This window comes from Nerophis lumbriciformis, linkage group LG33 (genome assembly GCF_033978685.3).
Source record: "Nerophis lumbriciformis linkage group LG33, RoL_Nlum_v2.1, whole genome shotgun sequence".
Lineage (NCBI taxonomy): Eukaryota > Metazoa > Chordata > Actinopteri > Syngnathiformes > Syngnathidae > Nerophis > Nerophis lumbriciformis.
In genome coordinates this window covers 20,842,501-20,865,000 of record NC_084580.2, presented here as the reverse complement: position 1 = coordinate 20,865,000, position 22,500 = coordinate 20,842,501, and the positions used below count along the sequence as shown (strand labels likewise).

Here is a 22,500-nt window from a genome sequence, read left to right as displayed (position 1 = left end):
CTTTTTTTACCTTTAACTTTTTATTTGCTTCTTTTACCTTCTTTATTCATTAGTTTACTTTTTATTTTCCTTGATTTTTACCTTTTATTTATCTCATTTACATTCCATTTATCTTCTTTTATCTTGTAATTACCTTTTTTTACCTTTTACTTTTTATTTACTTATTTTACCTTCTATATTAATTATTTTACCTTTTTATTTACCTTCTATTTACCTTTTTTTACTTTTAACTTATCTTCTTTTTTATTCTATATTTTTTTTAACCTTTAATTTGCCTTTTATTTACTTCGTTTACATTGTATATTTCTTCTTATACCTATTAATTACCTTCATTTACATGCTATATTCCTTATTTTACCTTTTAAACAAAAGCCTTTTGCTTTTTATTTACTTATTTTATTTTCTATATTCATTATTTTACCTTTTTATTTAATAATAATAATAATAATAATAATAATAGATTTTATTTGTAAAAAGCACTTCATATTGAGTAAACAATCTCAAAGGGTGTACTAAAAAAAAATTAAAAAAAATAATAAAGAAAAAAATAAAAACTAGAACAGCCAAATAGCTACAGCTAGTATGCACATCTAAAAAAAAGTTTTTTTAAATGCATATTTACCTTCTTTTACCATTTTATTTACCTTTTTTCACCTTCTATATACATTTTACCTTTATTTACCTTATTTTAGCTTTTGTTTACATCTTTTACCTTCTATACTCATTATATTATATTACCTTTTAGTTACCTTGTTTTACCTTCCAATTATCTTTTTTTCAGCTTTGTTTCCACCTTCTTTTACCTTTAATTCACCTTCTATTTACCTTTTACTATTGTTTTACTTTCAAATTAACTTTTTTTTTAGCTTCTGTTATGCGGTCCTGATTCTATAGATTTGTTTTAGTTCCATTCAACAAACGATTAATCAAAGCAACAGAATATAAATCAAAGCCTTTTTCTCATCGAAACAATCAATTTAATCGATTAATCGTTGCTGTCCTACTGGGTTCGCGACCAGCTGACTTATTTGGTTGAAGCTGACTTTCCTGGAGAAAGACGCGTTGTAATCAGGGATGTGTCGTAAAAAAGTCCATCTTAGATGAGCTCGGGACCAGCAAAGCCGGCAGCGTTTCCGGGTGTTGTTGATAAATGGCTTTTGCTTTGCATAGCAGAGTTTTAACTTGCACTTACAGATGTAGCGACCAACTGTATTTACTGACCGTGGTTTTCTGAAGTGTTCCTGAGCCCATGCCGATTTATGTCTTTTTAATGCAGATCACAAACACCGATCCCGTCTGACAATATTTATTTTTGGTCACCCGGCTGACAAGTGGCCAGCAGCTAATTATGTGTCTCCATACACAGTATGTATCCGCTCCCTAAATGAATAGTAATCACCTCCATATTGGCATATAAACTGTATTTCTAGACTCACGTAGCATTATCACTGGAGGGCGATGCTAAACATGTTACACAACTACGGGTGTAACGGTACACAAAAATTTTGGTTCGGTACGTACCTCGGTTTAGAGGTCACGGTTTGGTTAATTTTCGGTACAGTAAAAAAACAACAAAATATACATTTTTTGGGTTATTTATTTACCAAATTTGTAAACAATGGCTTCATCCTTTTAACATTGGGAACACTATAATAATTCTGCCCATGTTAATCAACATGAAACTGCCTCAAGTTGTTGCTCAGATTAAATAAAATGACAAAACTTTTCTTCTACATATAAAAAGTGCAACATTAAACAGTTTCAAGTCAACTCATCATGCTTAATTTATTACAGCATTTGGGAAGCCTGTAGTTGATTTTTATTATGTAAATGTTATATTTTTTTATCAACATGTGATAGCAGGGACCCTGCCATTCAAAACTAGGCTGCTGCATTACTAATGATTACCGTATTTTCCGCACTATTAGCCGCACCTAAAAATCACAAATTTACTCAAAAGCTGACAGTGCGGCTTATAACCCGGTGCGCTTTATATATGGATTAATATTAAGATTCATTTTCATAAAGTTTCGGTCTCGCAACTACGGTAAACAGCCGCCATCTTTTTTCCCCGTAGAAGAGGAAGTGCTTCTTCTTCTACGCAAGCAACCGCCAAGGTAAGCACCCGCCCCCATAGAAGAGGAAGCGCTTCTTCTTCTACTGTAAGCAACCACCCGCCCCCGTAGAAGAAGAAGAAGCGCGCGGATATTACGTTTCATTTCCTTTGTGTGTTTACATCTGTAAAGACCACAAAATGGCTCCTACTAAGCGACAGGTTTCCGGTTCATGAAAAGACGCAATCTCTCCATCCGCACACGGACTACTATTTCACAGCAACTGCCTAAAGACTTTCAAGAAAAGCTGGCTACTTTCCGTGCATATTGTAAAAACAAGATAGCTGAAAAAAAAGATCCGGCCAGAGAACATTATCAACATGGACGAGGTTCCACTGACTTTTGATATTCCTGTGAACCGCACTGTGGATACAACGGGAGCACGTACGGTGAATATTCGCACCACAGGGAATGAGAAGTCATCCTTCACTGTGGTTCTAGCTTGCCATGCTAATGGCCAGAAACTTCCACCCATGGTGATATTCAAAAGGAAGACCTTGCCAAAAGAGACCTTTCCAGCCGGCGTCATCATAAAAGCTAACTCGAAGGGATGGATGGATGAAGAAAAGATGAGCGAGTGGTTAAGGTAAGTTTACGCGAAGAGGCCGGGTGGCTTTTTTCACGCAGCTCCGTCCATGTTGATATACGACTCCATGCGCGCCCACATCACGCTGGTTTTTAATATATTATTAAAGTTTGACTGACCTATCTGACTGTTTTTTTGACATTCCTTTAGCGCAATTAGATGCGGCTTATAACACGGGGCGGCTTATAGGTGGACAAAGTTTTGAAATATGCCGTTCATTGAAGGCGCGGCTTATAACCCAGGGCGCCTTATGGTGCGGAAAATACGGTAATGTAACTATAGCGGAAAAAATGGTACAATAGCAATAGGAGAGACTATTCATCCCTGAACACCATGGAGTTCATGAAGGCTTAATGATACACTTACATTATTATATCAACTATCAGAGACAGAAACTCTTCATTTAACATAATGTCCTTTTTTGCTGCTTCAACACAGCTCAATCAACACAGAAAAAGGTAAAGTGAAATAACAGACAGACAGGGCTTTGCTGTCCGTAACACACACACACACCGCAAAATGAGCTAACGTTACGCTAAAAGCTAATTAGCCTTCACCTCAAGCCAGGACTGTGAGCGAGCTGAGCTGCCTTTTATATTTCTAGAAGGTCAACGGGCTCATAGTGATGTTACTAGTAGTTGACTGGGAGGTGTTTATTATCATTTGGGGAGAGTCCGCTGCCTGATGCTTACCTGCTAAACGCTAAGCACTGACTACATGCGCTCTGAATACGCACTGCTGATTGGCTGTTACCGCTCTGTTTGTAACCAATCAGATGGTTGTGTGGGTGGGACAATGCTGGCTGACAGAAACAGAGGCAGAAGGAAGTGGAGGCGGCTACTTAATATGTCCTTGTGGAAACTCGTTCGGTACACCTCCGAACCGAAACCCCCGTACCGAAACGGTTCAATACAAATACACGTACCGTTACACCCCTATACACAACATTTTAATACTAATTAAAATCATTGTAACCGCTGAATGAGCAGCACTGTTACAGTATAAATAAATATTTATGAATGAATTTGTTACGATCCGCTGCCCGGATCATAGTTTGTTTATGTTTGTGTCACGTGTTTTCAGCACCTTGAGTTTAGTTTGTTTCTGTTGCCATGACGGCAGATTGTACGCACCTGCCTTTGGTTAGTGTTCGGGACGCGCACCTGTTGCCCGGGCACTAATCAGAGGGCTATTTAGTCTTTGCTCTGGCCTCACTCTGTCTGGCTTCGTAGTTTGTTCCCATACAACTGATGACGACGATTATTTCATGTTCCTTAGCTGCTAGTTTTCACGCTATGCCATTTTGCCTGCTAGCTCCCACGCTAGTCCTTTTGTTTCTTGCCTTTTGTGCTACGTGCATGTCTTTTTGTTTATCCACCGTATGATTTATATTTTAAATAAATCATATTCGTACCTGCAAGCTGTGTCCGAAGCCGTCTGCATCCTTGGGAGAACCACACCCGCATCACTATGCGACCAAGTCGTTTCGTGTCATCTTTGTTGTTCATAAGGACATGCCTAAAATATTTTAAGCTGCGTTCAAAAGTCGATGGAAAAATTAGAGCCATTAAATATGTGTACGCTTTATTATCCGACTAGTCGACTAATGGTTGACTAGTCGACTATCAAAATAGTCGTTAGTTGCAGCCCTACAAGACGGACAATCAGACTTGTGTTGTGTTGTGTCCTCATTTAAAGGGGAACATTATCACCAGACCTATGAAAGCGTCAATATATACCTTGATGTTGCAGAAAAAAGACCATATATTTTTTTAACTGATTTCCGAACTCTAAATGGGTGAATTTTGGCAAATTAAACGCCTTTCTAATATTCGCGTCACAACGTGACGTCACATCGGGACGTCACATCGGGAAGCAATCCGCCATTTTCTCAAACACCGAGTCAAATCAGCTCTGTTATTTTCCGTTTTTTCGACTGTTTTCCGTACCTTGGAGACATCATGCCTCGTCGGTGTGTTGTCGGAGGGTGTAACAACACGAACAGGGACGGATTCAAGTTGCACCAGTGGCCCAAAGATGGGAAAGTGGCAAGAAATTGGACGTTTGTTCCGCACACTTTACCGACGAAAGCTATGCTACGACAGAGATGGCAAGAATGTGTGGATACAAAAGCAGATGCATTTCCAACGATAAAGTCAAAGAAATCTGCCGCCAGACCCCCATTGAATCTGCCGGAGTGTGTGAGCTATTCAGGGACAAAGGACCTCGGTAGCACGGCAAGCAATGGCGGCAGTTTGTTCCCGCAGACGAGCGAGCTAAACCCCCTGGATGTCTTGGCTCACACCGTCCCTTATGTCACCGAAGATGATCAAGAGAAGAATATCGACCCTAGCTTCCCTGGCCTGCTGACATCAACTCCAAAACTGGACAGATCAGCTTTCAGGAAAAGAGCGCGGATGAGGGTATGTCTACAGAATATATTAATTGATGAAAATTGGGCTGTCTGCACTCTCAAAGTGCATGTTGTTGCCAAATGTATTTCATATGCTGTAAACCTAGTTCATAGTTGTTAGTTTCCTTTAATGCCAAACAAACACATACCAATCGTTGGTTAGTGTCAGGCTTGGACGGAGGAAGGGACTCAGATGCAGAGAGGTGATTCCAAATAAAGCTTTTATTTTGAAATACTCTTTAAGCCTCCAGAGCCGAGTAAATTCAATTACTATGAATTACAAAAATACTATTGACAAAATGTTCCAAAAGGGAAAAACCGAAAATCACTCCAAAAAAAAAGGAGGAATACAAAAATAAGGACGATATAATTAGCACCGTATCTGTTATCAAAAACTTTAACAAAAAACGCTCCAAACAGGAGGAAGAAAATAAAGACTATAAAACTTAACTACTCTAATCAATGTAAACAAAAAAATCACTCAACAAACTTTGAGGAAAAAATCTTTAAGGAAAAATAATAACTCACCACTGCGGTAGAAAAAGGTAGGATAACAAAAGTCGCTCTGAGGGAGGAAAAAAGTCAATTCAAAATTACAGCGTGGGATATTCTGGGAGCAAGGACGTAGACGTGAGACAAGGCAAAGCATGGACATGAACAGGGACATGGAACGCAAGACAGGCACGAAAGCTCGAGACAATCTGGCACAGAACAAGGGGAGGCTTGGGCTTATAAAGAACATGAGGGTAATGGGAAACAGGTGGAAACAATCAAGGGTCAGGAATGACGTCAGACTGGTGACACAAGAGGAAGGACCCGTGATCTGAAACAAGAGGAGTTGCTTTTCAAAATAAAACATGTAAATCACAAGACAGAAAAAACCAAGACAAGACTTCCCTCACCGCGGTGTGACAGTTAGAATGCGATCGCCGAATTCGTCCTCGCTTTCTCCCGTGTCGCTGGCTGTCGTGTCGTTTTCCTCGGTTTCGCTTGCATACGGTTCAAACCCATATGGCTCAATAGCTTCAGTTTCTTCTTCAATTTCGTTTTCGCTACCTGCCTCCACACTACAACCATCCGTTTCAATACATGCGTAATCTGTTGAATCGCTTAAGCCGCTGAAATCCGAGTCTGAATCCGAGCTAATGTCGCTATAGCTTGCTGTTCTTTCCGCCATGTTTGTTTGTGTTGGCATCACTATGTGACGTCACAGGAAAATGGACGGGTGTATATAACGATGGTTAAAATCAGGCACTTTGAAGCTTTTTTTAGGGATATTGCGTGATGGGTAAAATTTTGAAAAAAACTTCGAAAAATAAAATAAGCCACTGGGAACTGATTTTTAATGGTTTTAACCATTCTGAAATTGTGATAATGTTCCCCTTTAAAGGTGTGAAACCGGACAATAAGACCGGGGAGAGAAAAGGTCTTCACATCGTCCAGGACGTTCATTACCGACGTTACGGCAGCACAGTCCACATGGATTCCGCCCTGGAAGCGTTTGTGCCTCGCAGGTAAGACTCACCTTGCTCTTCAGCGCCAACTCGTAAGACCAGTATTGACTTTCAAGGAGTATGCAAACACATCACAGACGCGGTCCGCGTTACCACCACCCCAACTTCCTGTTAGCCTAGCCTGGCAACACTAAATTGGCTCTAGTGTGTGAATGTGAGTGTGAATGTTGTCTGTCTATCTGTGTTGGCCCTGCGATGAGGTGGGGACTTGTCCAGGGTATACCCCGCCTTCCGCCCGATTGTAGCTGATATAGGCTCCAGCACCGCCCCGCGACCCCGAAGGGAATAAGTGGTAGGAAATGGATTTCAATTGTTGTCCTCAAAATTCTACACACAATATCCCAGAATGACAATGAAAAAGCGTTATTTTTTTATTTTTGCAAATTTATAAAAAATAACAAAATAAAAATAATAATAATAAAAATGTTAAAAAATGTAGGGAATAACCCCTTGGACACAGGAGGACTTTGAGGGCATAAAAAAAAGATTAAAATGAGTTTTAGGTAGTTTTTACTCTAGTTATTGTGTACTAATAATAATGATGCGGCTCAGCTGCATACTTGCCGAACCTCCCGGGAGACTTCCGGATTTCAGTGCCTCTCGCCGAAAATTCCCGGGATTAATATTTTCCGATTTTCACCCTAACAATAATAATAAGGGCGTGCCATGATGGTACAGCATTTAGCGCCCTCTACAATCTGTTCAAACAGCGTGCCAGCCCAGCCTGTTGTTGTGTGCATCTTCTGCTTGCACACGTAAGTGACAGCAAGGCATACTTGGTCAACAACCACACAGGTTACACTGACGGTGACCATATAAAACAACTTTAACACTCTTACTAATAATGCGCCACACTTTGAACCAAAACCAAACAAGAATGACAAACACATTTCGGGAGAACATCTGCACTGTAACACAACATAAACACAACAGAACAAATACCCAGAATCCCATGCAGCCCTGACTCTTCCGGGCTACATTATACACCTCTGCTACCACCAAACCCCACCCCGTGCATCCGTTGAGGTAGGCGGGGTTTGGTAGCGGGGGTGTATAATGTAGCCCGGAAGAGTCAGGGCTGCATGGGATTCTGGGTATTTGTTCTGTTGTGTTTATGTTGTGTTACAGTGCAGATGTTCTCCCGAAATGTGTTTGTCATTCTTGTTTGGTGTGGGTTCACAGTGTGGCGCATTATTAGTAAGAGTGTTAAAGTTTTTTATACCGCCACCGTCAGTGTAACCTGTGTGGTTGTTGACCAAGTATGCCTTGCTGTCACTTAAGTGAGCAAGTAGAAGCCCCTTACATAGTGTGTCTGGGCCGGTACGCTGGTTGTAGTGGGCGCTAAATGCTGTACCATCACGGCACGTTCGAGAGAATAGTTGCCCTGGAATTCGCGGTCTGCCGGAAAAATCGGGAGGGTTGACAAGTATGACGCTGATTTGCGGGCCGCACTAACATTCAATTTTCATATTAAGGTGTGGGCCGCATGTCTGAGACTCTTGGTTTATACATAGCACAAAGCAAAAAAAAACTTTGTATGCAGTGTTATTTCATTTTAAATTTCAAAAGATTTTTGTGGCTCCCATTGTTTTCTTTAATTTGTGAAACTGGTCAAAATGGCTCTTTGACTGGTAAAGGTTGCCAAGCAGCGTCCGGGCTCGTTTATTTATTTGGTCTTCTACCCCAAAACAGACTGAACATTACCAAGTTCTTACCATAAAGCAGAGTTTCTCTATTATTTTCCGTCGCGCCCCTCCGAACCTCTCCGCCGCGACTATAAATAGCGTCATTTGTCTGTAAAATTGTTGTAAGTACACCTCTGTTATTAACAATTAAGAAAAGAAAAAAAGAAAGAAAGAAAGATCAACTTGCAACAAACAATAACAGAAAAGATGCAAAGTGCATTAATTTGCCTTAATTCTTATTTCAATTCTACATTTTTTTGACCAACCTGAACCATTTGATACTAACAAAATAAAACAAATCAACTCAATAAATAATGCATTCAAATTAAAAAAAACTTTAACTGACAAAACAAAAATGAATAAAACCATTTTTGCTGATTTTAATTTTTTCATCAAAACGAGAAAGTCAGGATTAATGACTACAATGAGCACGTTTTGCTTTTAAAGCATGATACTGATAAAGCATGTCCCCCCCACCCCCACTATTGGAGGATGACTGCCTTAAAGTCCCCTAAAGAGCTCCCCTAAATTACAAAACCCAACACCAGTGAAGTTGGCACGTTGTGTAAATGGTAAATAAAAACAGAGTACAATGATTTGCAAATCCTTTTCAACTTATATTCAATTGAATAGACTGCAAAGACAAGATATTTAACGTTCGAACTGAGAAACAACATTTTTTTTTGCAAATTATTAACTTAGAATTTAATGGCAGCAACACGGTGCAAAAAAGTTGGCACAGGGGCATGTTCACCACTGTGTTACATGGCCTTTCCTTTTAACAACACTCAGTAAACATTTGGGAACTGAGGAAACACATTTTTGAAGCTTCTCAGGTGGAATTTTTTCTCATTCTTGCTTGATGTACAGCTTAAGTTGTTCAACAGTCCGGGGGTCTCCGTTGTGCTATTTTAGGCTTCATAATGCGCCACACATTTTCAATGGGACACAGGTCTGGACTACAGGCAGGCCAGTCTAGTACCCGCACTCTTTTACTATGAAGCCACGTTGATGTAACACGTGGCTTGGCATTGTCTTGCTGAAATAAGCAGGGGCGTCCATGGTAACGTTGCTTGGATGGCAACATATGTTGCTCCAAAACCTGTATGTACCTTTCAGCATTAATGGTGCCTTCACAGATGTGTAAGTTATCCATGTCTTGGGCACTAATACACCCCCATACCATCACAGATGCTGGCTTTTACACTTTGCGCCTATAACAATCCGGATGGTTCTTTTCCTCTTTGGTCCGGAGGACACGACGTCCACAGTTTCCAAAAACAATTTGAAATGTGGACTCGTCAGACCACGGAACACTTTTACACTTTGCATCAATCCATCTTAGTGGGTGTTGTTGATAAATGGCTTTTGCTTTGCATAGTAGAGTTTTAACTTGCACTTACAGATGTAGCGACCAACTGTAGTTACTGACAAGGGTTTTGTGAAGTGTTCCTGAGCCCATGTGGTGATATCCTTTACACACTGATGTCGCTAATTGATGCAGTACCGCCTGAGGGATCCAAGGTCACGGGCATTGCCGCGTACGTGCAGGGATTTCTCCAGATTTTCTGAAACTTTTGATGACATTACGGAGCGTAGATGGTGAAATCCCTAAATTCCTTGCAATAGCTGGTTGAGAAATGTTGTTCTTAAACTGTTGGACAATTTGCTCACGCATTTGTTGACAAAGTGGTGACCCTCGCCCCATTCTTGTTTGTGAATGACTGAGCATTTCATGGAAGCTGCTTTTAATCAATCATGGCACCCACCTGTTCCCAATTGGACTGTTCACCTGTGGGATGTTCCAAATAAGTGTTTGATGAGCATTCGTCAACTCTCTTAATCTTTTTTGCCACTTGTGCCAGGTTTTTTGAAACATGCTGCAGGCATCAAATTCCAAATGAGCTCATATTTGCAAAAACTAACAAAGTTTACCAGTTCAAATGTTAAGTATCTTGTCTTTGCAGTCTATTCAATTGAATATAAGTTGAAAAGGATTTGCAAATCATTGTATTCTGTTTTTATTTAGGATTTACTAAGGGTGTAACGGTACGTGTATTTGTATTGAACCGTTTTTGGACCAGTTGTTCCTCCCAGGGAATTCAAGTCACAATTCGCTCCCAATCTCATTACGACACTTAAAGCTGAGTTGAAAAACCACCAGAGATAGAATAGGTATTTTGTAATATATTGGCAAAGCTTTGCAAATATACTTTCACAGAAACAGCATAGAACATTCGGATCGCCCCGCTAAAATGGTCTGTCCCCTGAAACACCCTCTCCCCCCTTAAGTCCCTGGCAGTCCTTTGTCTCTAGCCAAAACAAATGCTAGTCAAAACACATTCCAAAGAACTCAAGGTTAACACACACAGTTTACTTGCAGAGAAACAGAAAGAGAATAAATGGAAAACACGAGCTGTTTTCAAATATGACTATGAAAGAAAATAAGTAACACTAAAATTCGGATATATGTAAATATCTGCCTCCGACAGTATCTTGTCTTTGCAGTCTATTCAATTGAATATAAGTTGAAAAGGATTTACAAATCATTGTATTCTGTTTTTATTTAGGATTTACTAAGGGTGTAACGGTACGTGTATTTGTATTGAACCGTTTCGGTACGGGGGGTTCGGTTCGGTTCGGAGGTGTACCGAACGAGTTTCCACACGGACATATTAAGTAGCGCACCACACGTTGTGTAAACAATGCACACTGAGGCACAACACACGGCACGCTAGCAACGACCGGGCTACTACAACATGTAAAAGCCAAAGCTGGAAGACCCTCCTGCCTCGTTAAGATCTCCCGTTTGGGAACATTTCGGCTTCGCGGTGCGATACAACAATGGATAACATCGCTTCAACGAAGAGAAAGACGAACAAACACAGCTCCCACCGCATTCAAGCAGCCTCTCCTCGGCGATTCAGGCAGGGCTAAAGCAATAACAAATGTTTTTATAGCAGCAGATTTAAGACCATATTGCATTTAAAAACTAGATTTTGATCCACTTCTATGGTGGAAGAACAATGAGCCCACATATCCTCTTACTGCCAAGTTAGCCAGGCACTACCTCGCCATACCTGCTACCTCCGTGCCCAGTGAAAGGGTATTTTCCACAGCTGGAGACATTTTAACTGCAAGCAGGTCTGCTCTTTTTGCAGACAATGTGGATAAACTGATTTTTCTGGCAAAAAACATGAAAATTGAGTGAAAGTCACCAAGGTTAAAGGCTGGGGGGGAGGAGAAAGGTTAATCTGAGGCTGAGTTGACTTGAAACTGTTTAATGTTGCACTTTATATATGTAGAAGAAAAGTTTTGTCATTTTATTTAATCTGAGCAACAACTTGAAGCAGTTTAATGTTGCACTTTATATGTGGAAATGTTGCACTTTATATGTAGAAAGGTTTTGTTAAGAAACCAATTCTGAGCCTTATCTTATTTAATTGTTATTTTATATATGTTGACTGCATTAAAGGGGAACATTATCACAATTTCAGAAGGGTTAAAACCATTAAAAATCAGTTCCCAGTGGCTTATAAGTTTTTTTCAAAATTTTACCCATCACGCAATATCCCTAAAAAAAAAGCTTCAAAGTGCCTGATTTTAACCATCGTTATATACACCCATCCATTTTCCTGTGACGTCACATAGTGATGCCAACACAAACAAACATGGCGCATAGAACAGCAAGCTATAGCGACATTAGCTCAGATTCAGACTCGGATTTCAGCGGCTTAAGCGAAATTGAAGAAGAAACTGAAGCTATTGAGCCATATCGGTTTGAACTGTATGCAAACGAAAACAACACGACAGCCAGCGACACGGGAGAAAGCGAGGACGAATTTGGCGATCGCCTTCTAACCAACGATTGGTATGTGTTTGTTTTTAAGTGTTGTAATGTTTTTAAGCTACATTATTGGTAAACACAGTTTTATGTATAATAACTTACGTAAAACCGTGAGTAATGAATAAAGTTTTCATCAATTAATATATTCTGTAGACATACCCTCATCCGCTCTCTTTCCCTGAAAGCTGATCTGTCCAGTTTTGGAGTTGATGTCAGCAGGCCAGGGAAGCTAGGGTCGATATTCTTCTCTTGATCATCTTCGGTGGCATAAGGGACGGTGTGAGCCAAGACATCCAGGGGGTTTAGCTCGCTCGTCTGCGGGAACAAACTGCCGCCATTGCTTGCCGTGCTACCGAGGTCCTTTGTCCCTGAATTGCTCACACACTCTGTCAGATTCAACGGGGGTCTGGCGGCAGATTTCTTTGACTTTATCGTTGGAAATGCATCTGCTTTGAGTGTCGCAGGATATCCACACATTCTTGCCATCTCTGTCGTAGCATAGCTTTCGTCGGTAAAGTGTGCGGAACAAGCGTCCAATTTCTTGCCACTTTGGCATCTTTGGGCCACTGGTGCAACTTGAATCCGTCCGTGTTCGTGTTGTTACACCCTCCGACAACACACCGACGAGGCATGATGTCTCCAAGGTACGGAAAACAGTCGAAAAAACGGAAAATAACAGAGCTGATTTGACTCGGTGTTTGAGAAAATGGCGGATTGCTTCCCGATGTGACGTCACGTTGTGACGTCATCGCTCCGAGAGCGAATAATAGAAAGGCGTTTAATTCGCCAAAATTCACCCATTTAGAGTTCGGAAATCGGTTAAAAAAATATATGGTCTTTTTTCTGCAACATCAAGGTATATATTGACGCTTACATAGGTCTGGTGATAATGTTCCCCTTTAAACGGGGATAGCAGGTCCATTCTATGTGTCATACTTGATCATTTCGCGATATTGCCATATTTTTGCTGAAAGGATTTAGTAGAGAACATCGACGATAAAGTTCGCAACTTTTGGTCGCTGATAAAAAAGCCTTGCCTGTACCGGAAGTAGCAGACGAGTAGCGTGACGTCACAGGTTGTGGAGCTCCTCACATCTGCAGATTGTTTACAATCATGGCCACCAGCAGCGAGAGCGATTCGGACCGAGAAAGCGACGATTTCCCCATTAATTTGAGCGAGGATGAAAAATTTGTGGATGAGGAAAGTGAGAGTGAAGGACTAGAGGGCAGTGGGAGCGATTCAGATAGGGAAGACGCTGTGAGAGGCGGGTGGGACCTGATATTCAGCTGGGAATGACTAAAACAGTAAATAAACACAAGACATATATATACTCTATTAGCCACAACACAACCAGGCTTATATTTAATATGCCACAAATTAATCCCGCAATAAAACACCTCCCCCCTCCCGTCCATATAACCCGCCAATACAACTCAAACACCTGCACAACACACTCAATCCCACAGCCCAAAGTACCGTTCACCTCCCCAAAGTTCATACAGCACATATATTTCCCCAAAGTCCCCAAGGTTACGTACGTGACATGCACATAGCGGCACGCACGTACGGGCAAGCGATTAAATGTTTGGAAGCGTACTCACGGTACCGTGTCTGCGTATCCAACTCAAAGTCCTCCTGGTAAGAGTCTCTGTTGTCCCAGTTCTCCACAGGCCAATGGTAAAGCTTGACTGTCATTTTCCGGGAATGTAAACAATGAAACACCGGCCGTGTTTGTGTTGCTGCGGTCGCCCGCAATACACCGCTTCCCACCTACAGCTTTCTTCTTTGCTGTCTCCATTGTTCATTGAACAAATTGCAAAAGATTCACCAACACAGATGTCCAGAATACTGTGGAATTTTGCGATGAATACAGACGACTTAATAGCTGGCCACCATGCTGTCCCAAAATGTCCTCTACACTCCGTGACGTCATCATACCGAAACGTTTTCAGCAAGATATTTCGCGCAAAATTTAAAATTGCACTTTAGTAAGCTAACCCGGCCGTATTGGCATGTGTTGCAATGTTAAGATTTCATCATTGATATATAAACTATCAGACTGCGTGGTCAGTAGTAGTGGCTTTCAGTAGGCCTTTAACCTTGTTGGAGGTACCGAACCCCACCAGTTTTATATGCGCATCCACCGAACCCTTCTTTAGTGAAAAATAAAATGATGGGGTTTTTTTTCAAATTCAAGACATAGTTATATGTTTTTGGTAACACTTTAGTATGGGGAACATATTCTAAGTAACAAAGACTTCATTTAGAGTTATTTGGTTAGGGTTAGGGTTAGAGGGTTAGGGTTATAATAAGGCCATGCCAAATAAGGCATTAATAAGTACTTAATAATGACTAGTTAAGAGCCAATATGTTACTAATTTGCATGTTAATTAGCAACTAATTAATGGTGAATATGTTCCCCATACTAAAGTGTTACCATGTTTTTTTACTGGTGCACAAAATGAACCATGCATGAACATCACCTTGTTCAAAGAACAAAACCAACACAGTGCATAAACTCACAGCAAATTACACACCTGCAAATCAGTCTGACTTCTGCTGTCGTCGTATCCGTAATACGTCGATAGGGAGAAGTTTGTATTTACACGATGAGTCGGGTGTGTCTTGACCCCTGAGCCCGACTCACCGAACCCCTAGGGTTCGATCGAACCCAGGTTAAGAACCACTGGGTTAGAGTGTCCGCCCTGAGATCGGTAGGTTGTGAGTTCAAAATGGGACCCGTTACCTCCCTGCTTGGGCACTCAGCATCAAGGGTTGGAATTGGGGGTTAAATCACCAAAAATGATTCCCGGGCGCGGCCACCGCTGCTGCTCACTGCTCCCCTCATCTCCCAGGGGGTGATCAAGGGTGATGGGTCGAATGCAGAGAATAATTTCGCCACACCTAGTGTGTGTGTGACAATCATTGGCACTTTAACTTTAACTTAAAGACTAAAATAGGAGAAGATGTATCCAAGTGTGCCTGTCTGGTGGTTTTTCTTTTAGGGAGGTTCGCAATTTCAGATGCAGACCTCATTTTGCTTTGTGTTAAAATCATCCGTTTTCGGAGATTAAAATATTTCTTTTGGTCATGGATAGGGATGTCCCGATCCAGGTTTTTGCACTTCCGATCCGATACCGATATTGTTTTTGCATTTATGACGTATGACGTGACAGTATGTGACGTGTGTAAGAAGGTGCGCTTGCTGTCTGTGAGAGGGAGACACAGAAAAGAGTGAGAAGAGCCTGTCGTGTAATGCCAGCAGCTAAAAGCAACTGCGTGAGAATTGTGGATGTGTTGAAGGTGTGCTGGAAAATGCGGAACGGAAATTAGGGAGCAGCAGAAAAGTGGAATGTATTATTTAAATCGGTGCGTTGGAAAACACGGACCAGAGTTTTTTTTTTAAAACTGGATCTGGATCGGCATTTTCCCATGCCTTGCCGATACGCAATTTTTGGCAAATATCGGCAGCCGATCCGATCCAAATATCGGATCGGGACATCCCTAGTCATGGATATTTTTCGACCGCATTTGGAGAGGTCACTGATGGAAAAAGTGTAAGAACCCTGAGCATCACTGAGGACATGTTTTGAACTCTTCCACCAGCTCCTCCCCTCGGGACGTAGAGGAGTGCTGCGGTTTGCTTCGAGAGAAACTGCAGCAGCTCAACGAGGAACAGCAGCACATTGTGCATCAGCATCTTGAGCAGGTAGGAGTAGGAGACAATACTTTCACTTTGTCATTGAAGAAACCTTTTAATGACTGTTTAAAACATTTCATCAAAGGATATAGCAGCCATTTGTACTCTAGATAGAGCCACAGTAGGGATGCAACTAACGATTATTTTGATAGTCGATTATCTTAACGATTAGTCGACTAGACGGATACCGTATTTTTCGGAGTATAAGTCGCACCGGCCGAAAATGCATAATAAAGAAGGAAAAAAACATATATAAGTTGCATTTTGTGGGGAAATGTATTAAATAAAAGCCAACACCAAGAATAGACATTTGAAAGGCAATTTAAAATAAATCAAGAATAGTGAACAACAGGCTGAATAAGTGTACGTTATATGAGGCATAAATAACCAACTGGTATGTTAACGTAACATATTATGGTAAGAGTCATTCAAATAACTATAACATATTGAACATGCTATACGTTTACCAAACAATCTGTCACTCCTAATCGCTAAATCCCATGAAATCTTATACGTCTAGTCTCTTACGTGAATGAGATCAATAATATTATTTGATATTTTACGCTAATGTGTTAATCATTTCACACATAAGTCGCTCCTGAGTATAAGTCGCACTCCCGGCCAAACTATGAAAAAAACTGCCACTTATAGTCCGAAAAATACGGTATACAGTATTTTTTTCTTTTAAGTGTTTTGAACTGGAAGTAGAAGTGCGATGCCGTCTTCTAGTCATCTATAGCGTTTCTACTCCGAGCAACGTTTGCAAGTTTTACAATATAACTACAACAATTCTTACTGACTAAAATGTCCCATGTGTGATGTCTGTAGGAGTGTTTTCATGCATACCGGATTTTTCGGAGTATAAGTCGCTCCGGAGTATAAGTCGCACCGGCCGAAAATGCATAATAAAGAAGGAAAAAAACATATATAAGTCGCACTGGAGTATAAGTCACATTTTTGGGGGAAATGTATTTGATAAAAGCCAACACCAAGAATAGACATTTGAAAGGCAATTTAAAATAAATGAAGAATAGTGAACAACAGGCTGAATAAGTGTACGTTATATGAGGCATAAATAACCAACTGGTATGTTAATGTAACATATTATGGTAAGAGTCATTCAAATAACTATAACATATAGAACATGCTATACGTTTACCAAACAATCTGTCACTCCTAATCGCTAAATCCCATGAAATCTTATACGTCTAGTCTCTTACGTGAATGAGATCAATAATAATATTTGATATTTTACGCTAATGTGTTAATAATTTCACACATAAGTCGCTCCTGAGTATAAGTTGCAACCCCACCCAAACTATGGAAAAAAACTGCGACTTATAGTCCGAAAAATACGGTAATAAAGCGTACACATTTAATGGCTCTAATTTTTCCATCGACTTTTAAATGCAGCTTATAATATTTTAGGCATGTGCAAATATGACTAATTCATTCATAAATATGTATTTATACTGTAACTGTGTTGCTCATTCAGCTGTTAGAAAAATTTAAATGACTAATAAAATGTCCATTTAAAAGGAAGAAAAGGCAAAGTGCTATAGAGAAACAATTAACTGTGTTTATGTATTTTAAAAAAAACAGTTACCGTATTTTCCGCACTATAAGGCGCACCTTCAATGAATGGCCTATTTTAAAACTTTGTTCATATATAAGGCGCACCGCATTATAAGGTGCATAGAATAGACGCCGCAGTAGAGGCTGAGGTTACGTTATGCATCCTGTAGTTGCGAGACCTGTTGTGGCTCAATATTGGTCCATATATAAGGCGCACCGGATTATAAGGCGCACTGTCAGCTTTTGAGAAAATTGGAGGTTTTTAGGTGCGCCTTGTAGTGCGGAAAATACGGTAAAATGGAAGCAATGAAAACAAACAACAAAAGACAAAGTCTAACTTCCTCAAACAGAAAATAATTTTGTGATGTTTAAAAATCTGCACACTGATATATTGAATATTGATTACCGTATTTTTCGGAGTATAAGTCGCACCTGCCGAAAATGCATAATAAAGAAGGAAAAATACATACCGTATTTTCCGCACCATAAGGCGCCCTGGGTTATAAGCCGCGCCTTCAATGAACGGCATATTTCAAAACTTTGTCCACCTATAAGCCGCCCCGTGTTATAAGCCGCATCTAACTGCGCTAAAGGAATGTAAAAAAAACAGTCAGATAGGTCAGTCAAACTTTAATAATATATTAAAAACCAGCGTGATGTGGGCGCGCATGGAGTCGTATATCAACATGGACGGAGCTGCGTGAAAAAAGCCACCCGGCCTCTTCGCGTAAACTTCCCTTAACCACTCGCTCATCTTTTCTTCATCCATCCATCCCTTCGAGTTAGCTTTTATGATGACGCCGGCTGGAAATGTCTCTTTTGGCAAGGTCTTCCTTTTGAATATCACCATGGGTGGAAGTTTCTGGCCATTAGCATGGCAAGCTAGAACCACAGTGAAGGATGACTTCTCATTCCCTGTGGTGCGAATATTCACCGTACGTGCTCCCGTTGTATCCACAGTGCGGTTCACAGGAATATCAAAAGTCAGTGGAACCTCGTCCATGTTGATAATGTTCTCTGGCCGGATCTTTTTTCAGCTATCTTGTTTTTACAATATGCACGGAAAGTAGCCAGCTTTTCTTGAAAGTCTTTAGGCAGTTGCTGTGAAATAGTAGTCCGTGTGCGGATGGAGAGATTGCGTCTTTTCATGAACCGGATCCCTGTCGCTTAGTAGGAGCCATTTTGTGGTCTTTACAGATGTAAACACACAAAGGAAATGAAACGTAATATCCGCGCCCTTCTTCTTCTTCTACGCGGGCGGGTGGTTGCTTACAGTAGAAGAAGAAGCGCTTCCTGTTCTATGGGGGCGGGTGCTTACCTTGGCGGTTGCTTGCGTAGAAGAAGAAGCACTTCCTCTTCTACGGGGGAAAAAGATGGCGGCTGTTTACCGTAGTTGCGAGACCGAAACTTTATGAAAATGAATCTTAATATTAATCCATATATAAAGCGCACCGGGTTATAAGCCGCACTGTCAGCTTTTGAGTAAATTTGTGGTTTTTAGGTGCGGCTAATAGTGCGGAAAATACGGTATATAAATTGCCAAACTATGAAAAAAACTGTGACTTATAGTCCGAAAAATACGGTAACTATTGGCAGTTTTAGCACTCTTAATAGACTCAATGTGTAGAATTATATCTTTGGTTAATTTAAAAAAAAGAACGGCAAACTACTGCTGTCGCCACTAATCCACCACAAAAGGCAGCTGCTGCTACGGCTACAGAAAAAAATGAATAAATACAAGGCGTGACCAACAAAGCAGCTTCTGCTTTCGCCGCGACACCACCACAACTGGCAGCTGCTGCTACCACAACTGAAAACAATAAATACAAGGCGTAACCAAAAAAGCAGCTTCTGCTGTCGCCACGAGTCCACCACAACTGGCAGTTGCCGCTACCAATGCAGAAAACATAAATACAAGGCGTGAGCAACAAAGCAGCTTCTGCTGTCGCCACCACGACGCCACCACAACTGGCAGCTGCTGCTACCATTACAAAAATAAAGACAAATACCGTATTTTCCGCACTATTAGCCGCACCTAAAAACCACAAATTTACTCAAAAGCTGACAGTGCGGCTTATAACCCGGTGCGCTTTATATATGGATTAATATTAAGATTCATTTTCATAAAGTTTAGGTCTCGCAACTACGGTAAACAGCCGCCATCTTTTTTCCCCGTAGAAGAGGAAGTGCTTCTTCTTCTACGCCAAGGTAAGCACCTGCCCCCATAGAAGAAGAAGCGCGCGGGTATTACGTTTAATTTCCTTTGTGTGTTTACATCTGTAAAGACCACAAAATGGCTCCTACTAAGCGACACACTGTGGTTCTAGCTTGCCATGCTAATGGCCAGAAACTTCCACCCATGGTGATATTCAAAAGGAAGACCTTGCCAAAAGAGACCTTTCCAGCCGGCGTCATCATAAAAGCTAACTCGAAGGGATGGATGGATGAAGAAAAGATGAGCGAGTGGTTAAGGTAAGTTTACGCGAAGAGGCCGGGTGGCTTTTTTCACGCAGCTCCGTCCATGTTGATATACGACTCCATGCGCGCCCACATCACAGATGGTGTCAAAAAACAAGTGAAGCACACAAATGCAACACTCGCCGTCATTCCGGGTGGATTAACCAAAGAACTCCAACCGCTCGATATTGGTGTCAACAAGGCATTTAAAGCATGACTGCGAACGGCGTGGGAACAATGGATGACCGAAGGCGAACACACATTCACTAAGACAGGGAGACAGCGCCGGACGACATACGCCAACATCTGCCAGTGGATCGTAAATGCCTGGGCGGATATTTCGGTCTCAACTGTGGTCCGAGCTTTCCGGAAGGCAGGATTCACGGAACTGCTGGAAAAACAACAGCGACACTGACTCTGATGACTTCGACGAGACGGAGCCGGCCATTTTGGATCCCGTATTCGCCCAACTTTTTAATTCGGACACCGTAGGAGAAGAATTCGAGGGATTTATGAATGAAGAATAACTTCAGAAAGTGAGTGTTATGTTTATTTTGTGTGTTGTGACATTAACGTTCGAGCAACATTAAGTTATTGCTATTGCTCTGCACTATTTTGAATTTTACTATGTTTGTGATTGCACATTTGCGTACATTTTGGGAGTGAACAGAGTTGTTAGAACGCTGGTTTTTAATATATTATTAAAGTTTAACTGACCTATCTGACTGTTTTTTTGACATTCCTTTAGCGCAGTTAGATGCGGCTTATAACACGGGGCGGCTTATAGGTGGACAAAGTTTTGAAATATGCCGTTCATTGAAGGCGCGGCTTATAACACGGGGCGGCTTATGGTGCGGAAAATACGGTACAAGGCATGACCATCAAAGCAGCTTCTGCTGTCGTTGGGACGCCACCACAACTGGCGGCTGCTGCTACCACAAGTCCACCACAACTGGCAGTTGCCGCTACCAATACAGAAAACATAAATACAAGGCGTGAGCAACAAAGCAGCTTCTGCTGTCGCCACCACGACTCCACCACAACTGGCTGCTGCTGCTACCATTACAAAAATAAAGACAAATACAAGGCATGACCATCAAAGCAGCTTCGGCTGTCGTTGGGACGCCACCGCAACTGGCGGCTGCTGCTACCACTACAGGAGAATACAAATAAAATAAAAGGCGTGAGCAGCGAAACAGCTTCTGCTTTCGCCACGACGCCACCACAACTGGCGGCTGCTGCCACAACTACAGAAAAATACATTAAAAAAAATACATTCTCCGATTAAACAGACTTATGAGACAATTCTCATTCACTAGAGAGCAACAGTTATTATAAAATACAATATTAGCATTGACTGGATGCTGTGGGGCTGTCTTGGTTGACAAGACTCTGCAGCATCGCGTGGACATCGGGGGCGGTACCACTGGATTGGCAGACCGGGGTGGTGGTTCCTCTCTTTAAGAAGGGGAACCGGAGGGTGTGTTCTAACTATCGTGGGATCACACTCCTCAGCCTTCCTGGTAAGGTCTATTCAGGTGTACTGGAGAGGAGGCTACGCCGGATAGTCGAACCTCGGATTCAGGAGGAACAGTGTGGTTTTCGTCCTGGTCGTGGAACTGTGGACCAGCTCTATACTCTCGGCAGGGTCCTTGAGGGTGCATGGGAGTTTGCCCAACCAGTCTACATGTGCTTTGTGGACTTGGAGAAGGCATTCGACCGTGTCCCTCGGGAAGTCCTGTGGGGAGTGCTCAGAGAGTACGGGGTATCGGACTGTCTGATTGTGGCGGTCCGCTCCCTGTATGATCAGTGCCAGAGCTTGGTCCGCATGGCCGGTAGTAAGTCGGACACGTTTCCAGTGAGGGTTGGACTCCGCCAAGGCTGCCCTTTGTCACCGATTCTGTTCATAACTTTTATGGACATAATTTCTAGGCGCAGTCAAGGCGTTGAGGGGATCTGGTTTGGTGGCTGCAGGATTAGGTCTCTGCTTTTTGCAGATGATGTGGTCCTGATGGCTTCATCTGGCCAGGATCTTCAGCTCTCACTGGATCGGTTCGCAGCTGAGTGTGAAGCGACTGGGATGAGAATCAGCACCTCCAAGTCCGAGTCCATGGTTCTCGCCCGGAAAAGGGTGGAGTGCCATCTCCGGGTTGGGGAGGAGATCTTGCCCCAAGTGGAGTTCAAGTACCTCGGAGTCTTGTTCACGAGTGAGGGAAGAGTGGATCGTGAGATCGACAGGCGGATCGGTGCGGCGTCTTCAGTAATGCGGACGCTGTATCGATCCGTTGTGGTGAAGAAGGAGCTGAGCCGGAAGGCAAAGCTCTCAATTTACCGGTCGATCTACGTTCCCATCCTCACCTATGGTCATGAGCTTTGGGTTATGACCGAAAGGACAAGATCACGGGTACAAGCGGCCGAAATGAGTTTCCTCCGCCGGGTGGCGGGGCTCTCCCTTAGAGATAGGGTGAGAAGCTCTGCCATCCGGGGGGAGCTCAAAGTAAAGCCGCTGCTCCTCCACATCGAGAGGAGCCAGATGAGGTGGTTCGGGCATCTGGTCAGGATGCCACCCGAACGCCTCCCTAGGGAGGTGTTTAGGGCACTTCCGACC

General features: G+C 42.0%; 1 protein-coding gene across 1 annotated transcript in view; it reads left to right on the top strand.

Annotated features, from left to right (window-relative positions):
* Nucleotides 1-22,500, top strand: part of agla (amylo-alpha-1, 6-glucosidase, 4-alpha-glucanotransferase a) — a 184,973-nt gene that overhangs the window by 48,719 nt on the left and 113,754 nt on the right. Inside the window, exons 8-9 of the mRNA XM_061928652.1 lie at nt 6,504-6,627; nt 15,767-15,869. Of these exons, the coding sequence (XP_061784636.1) occupies nt 6,504-6,627; nt 15,767-15,869 (227 nt within the window). The remainder of the gene's footprint in view (nt 1-6,503; nt 6,628-15,766; nt 15,870-22,500) is intronic.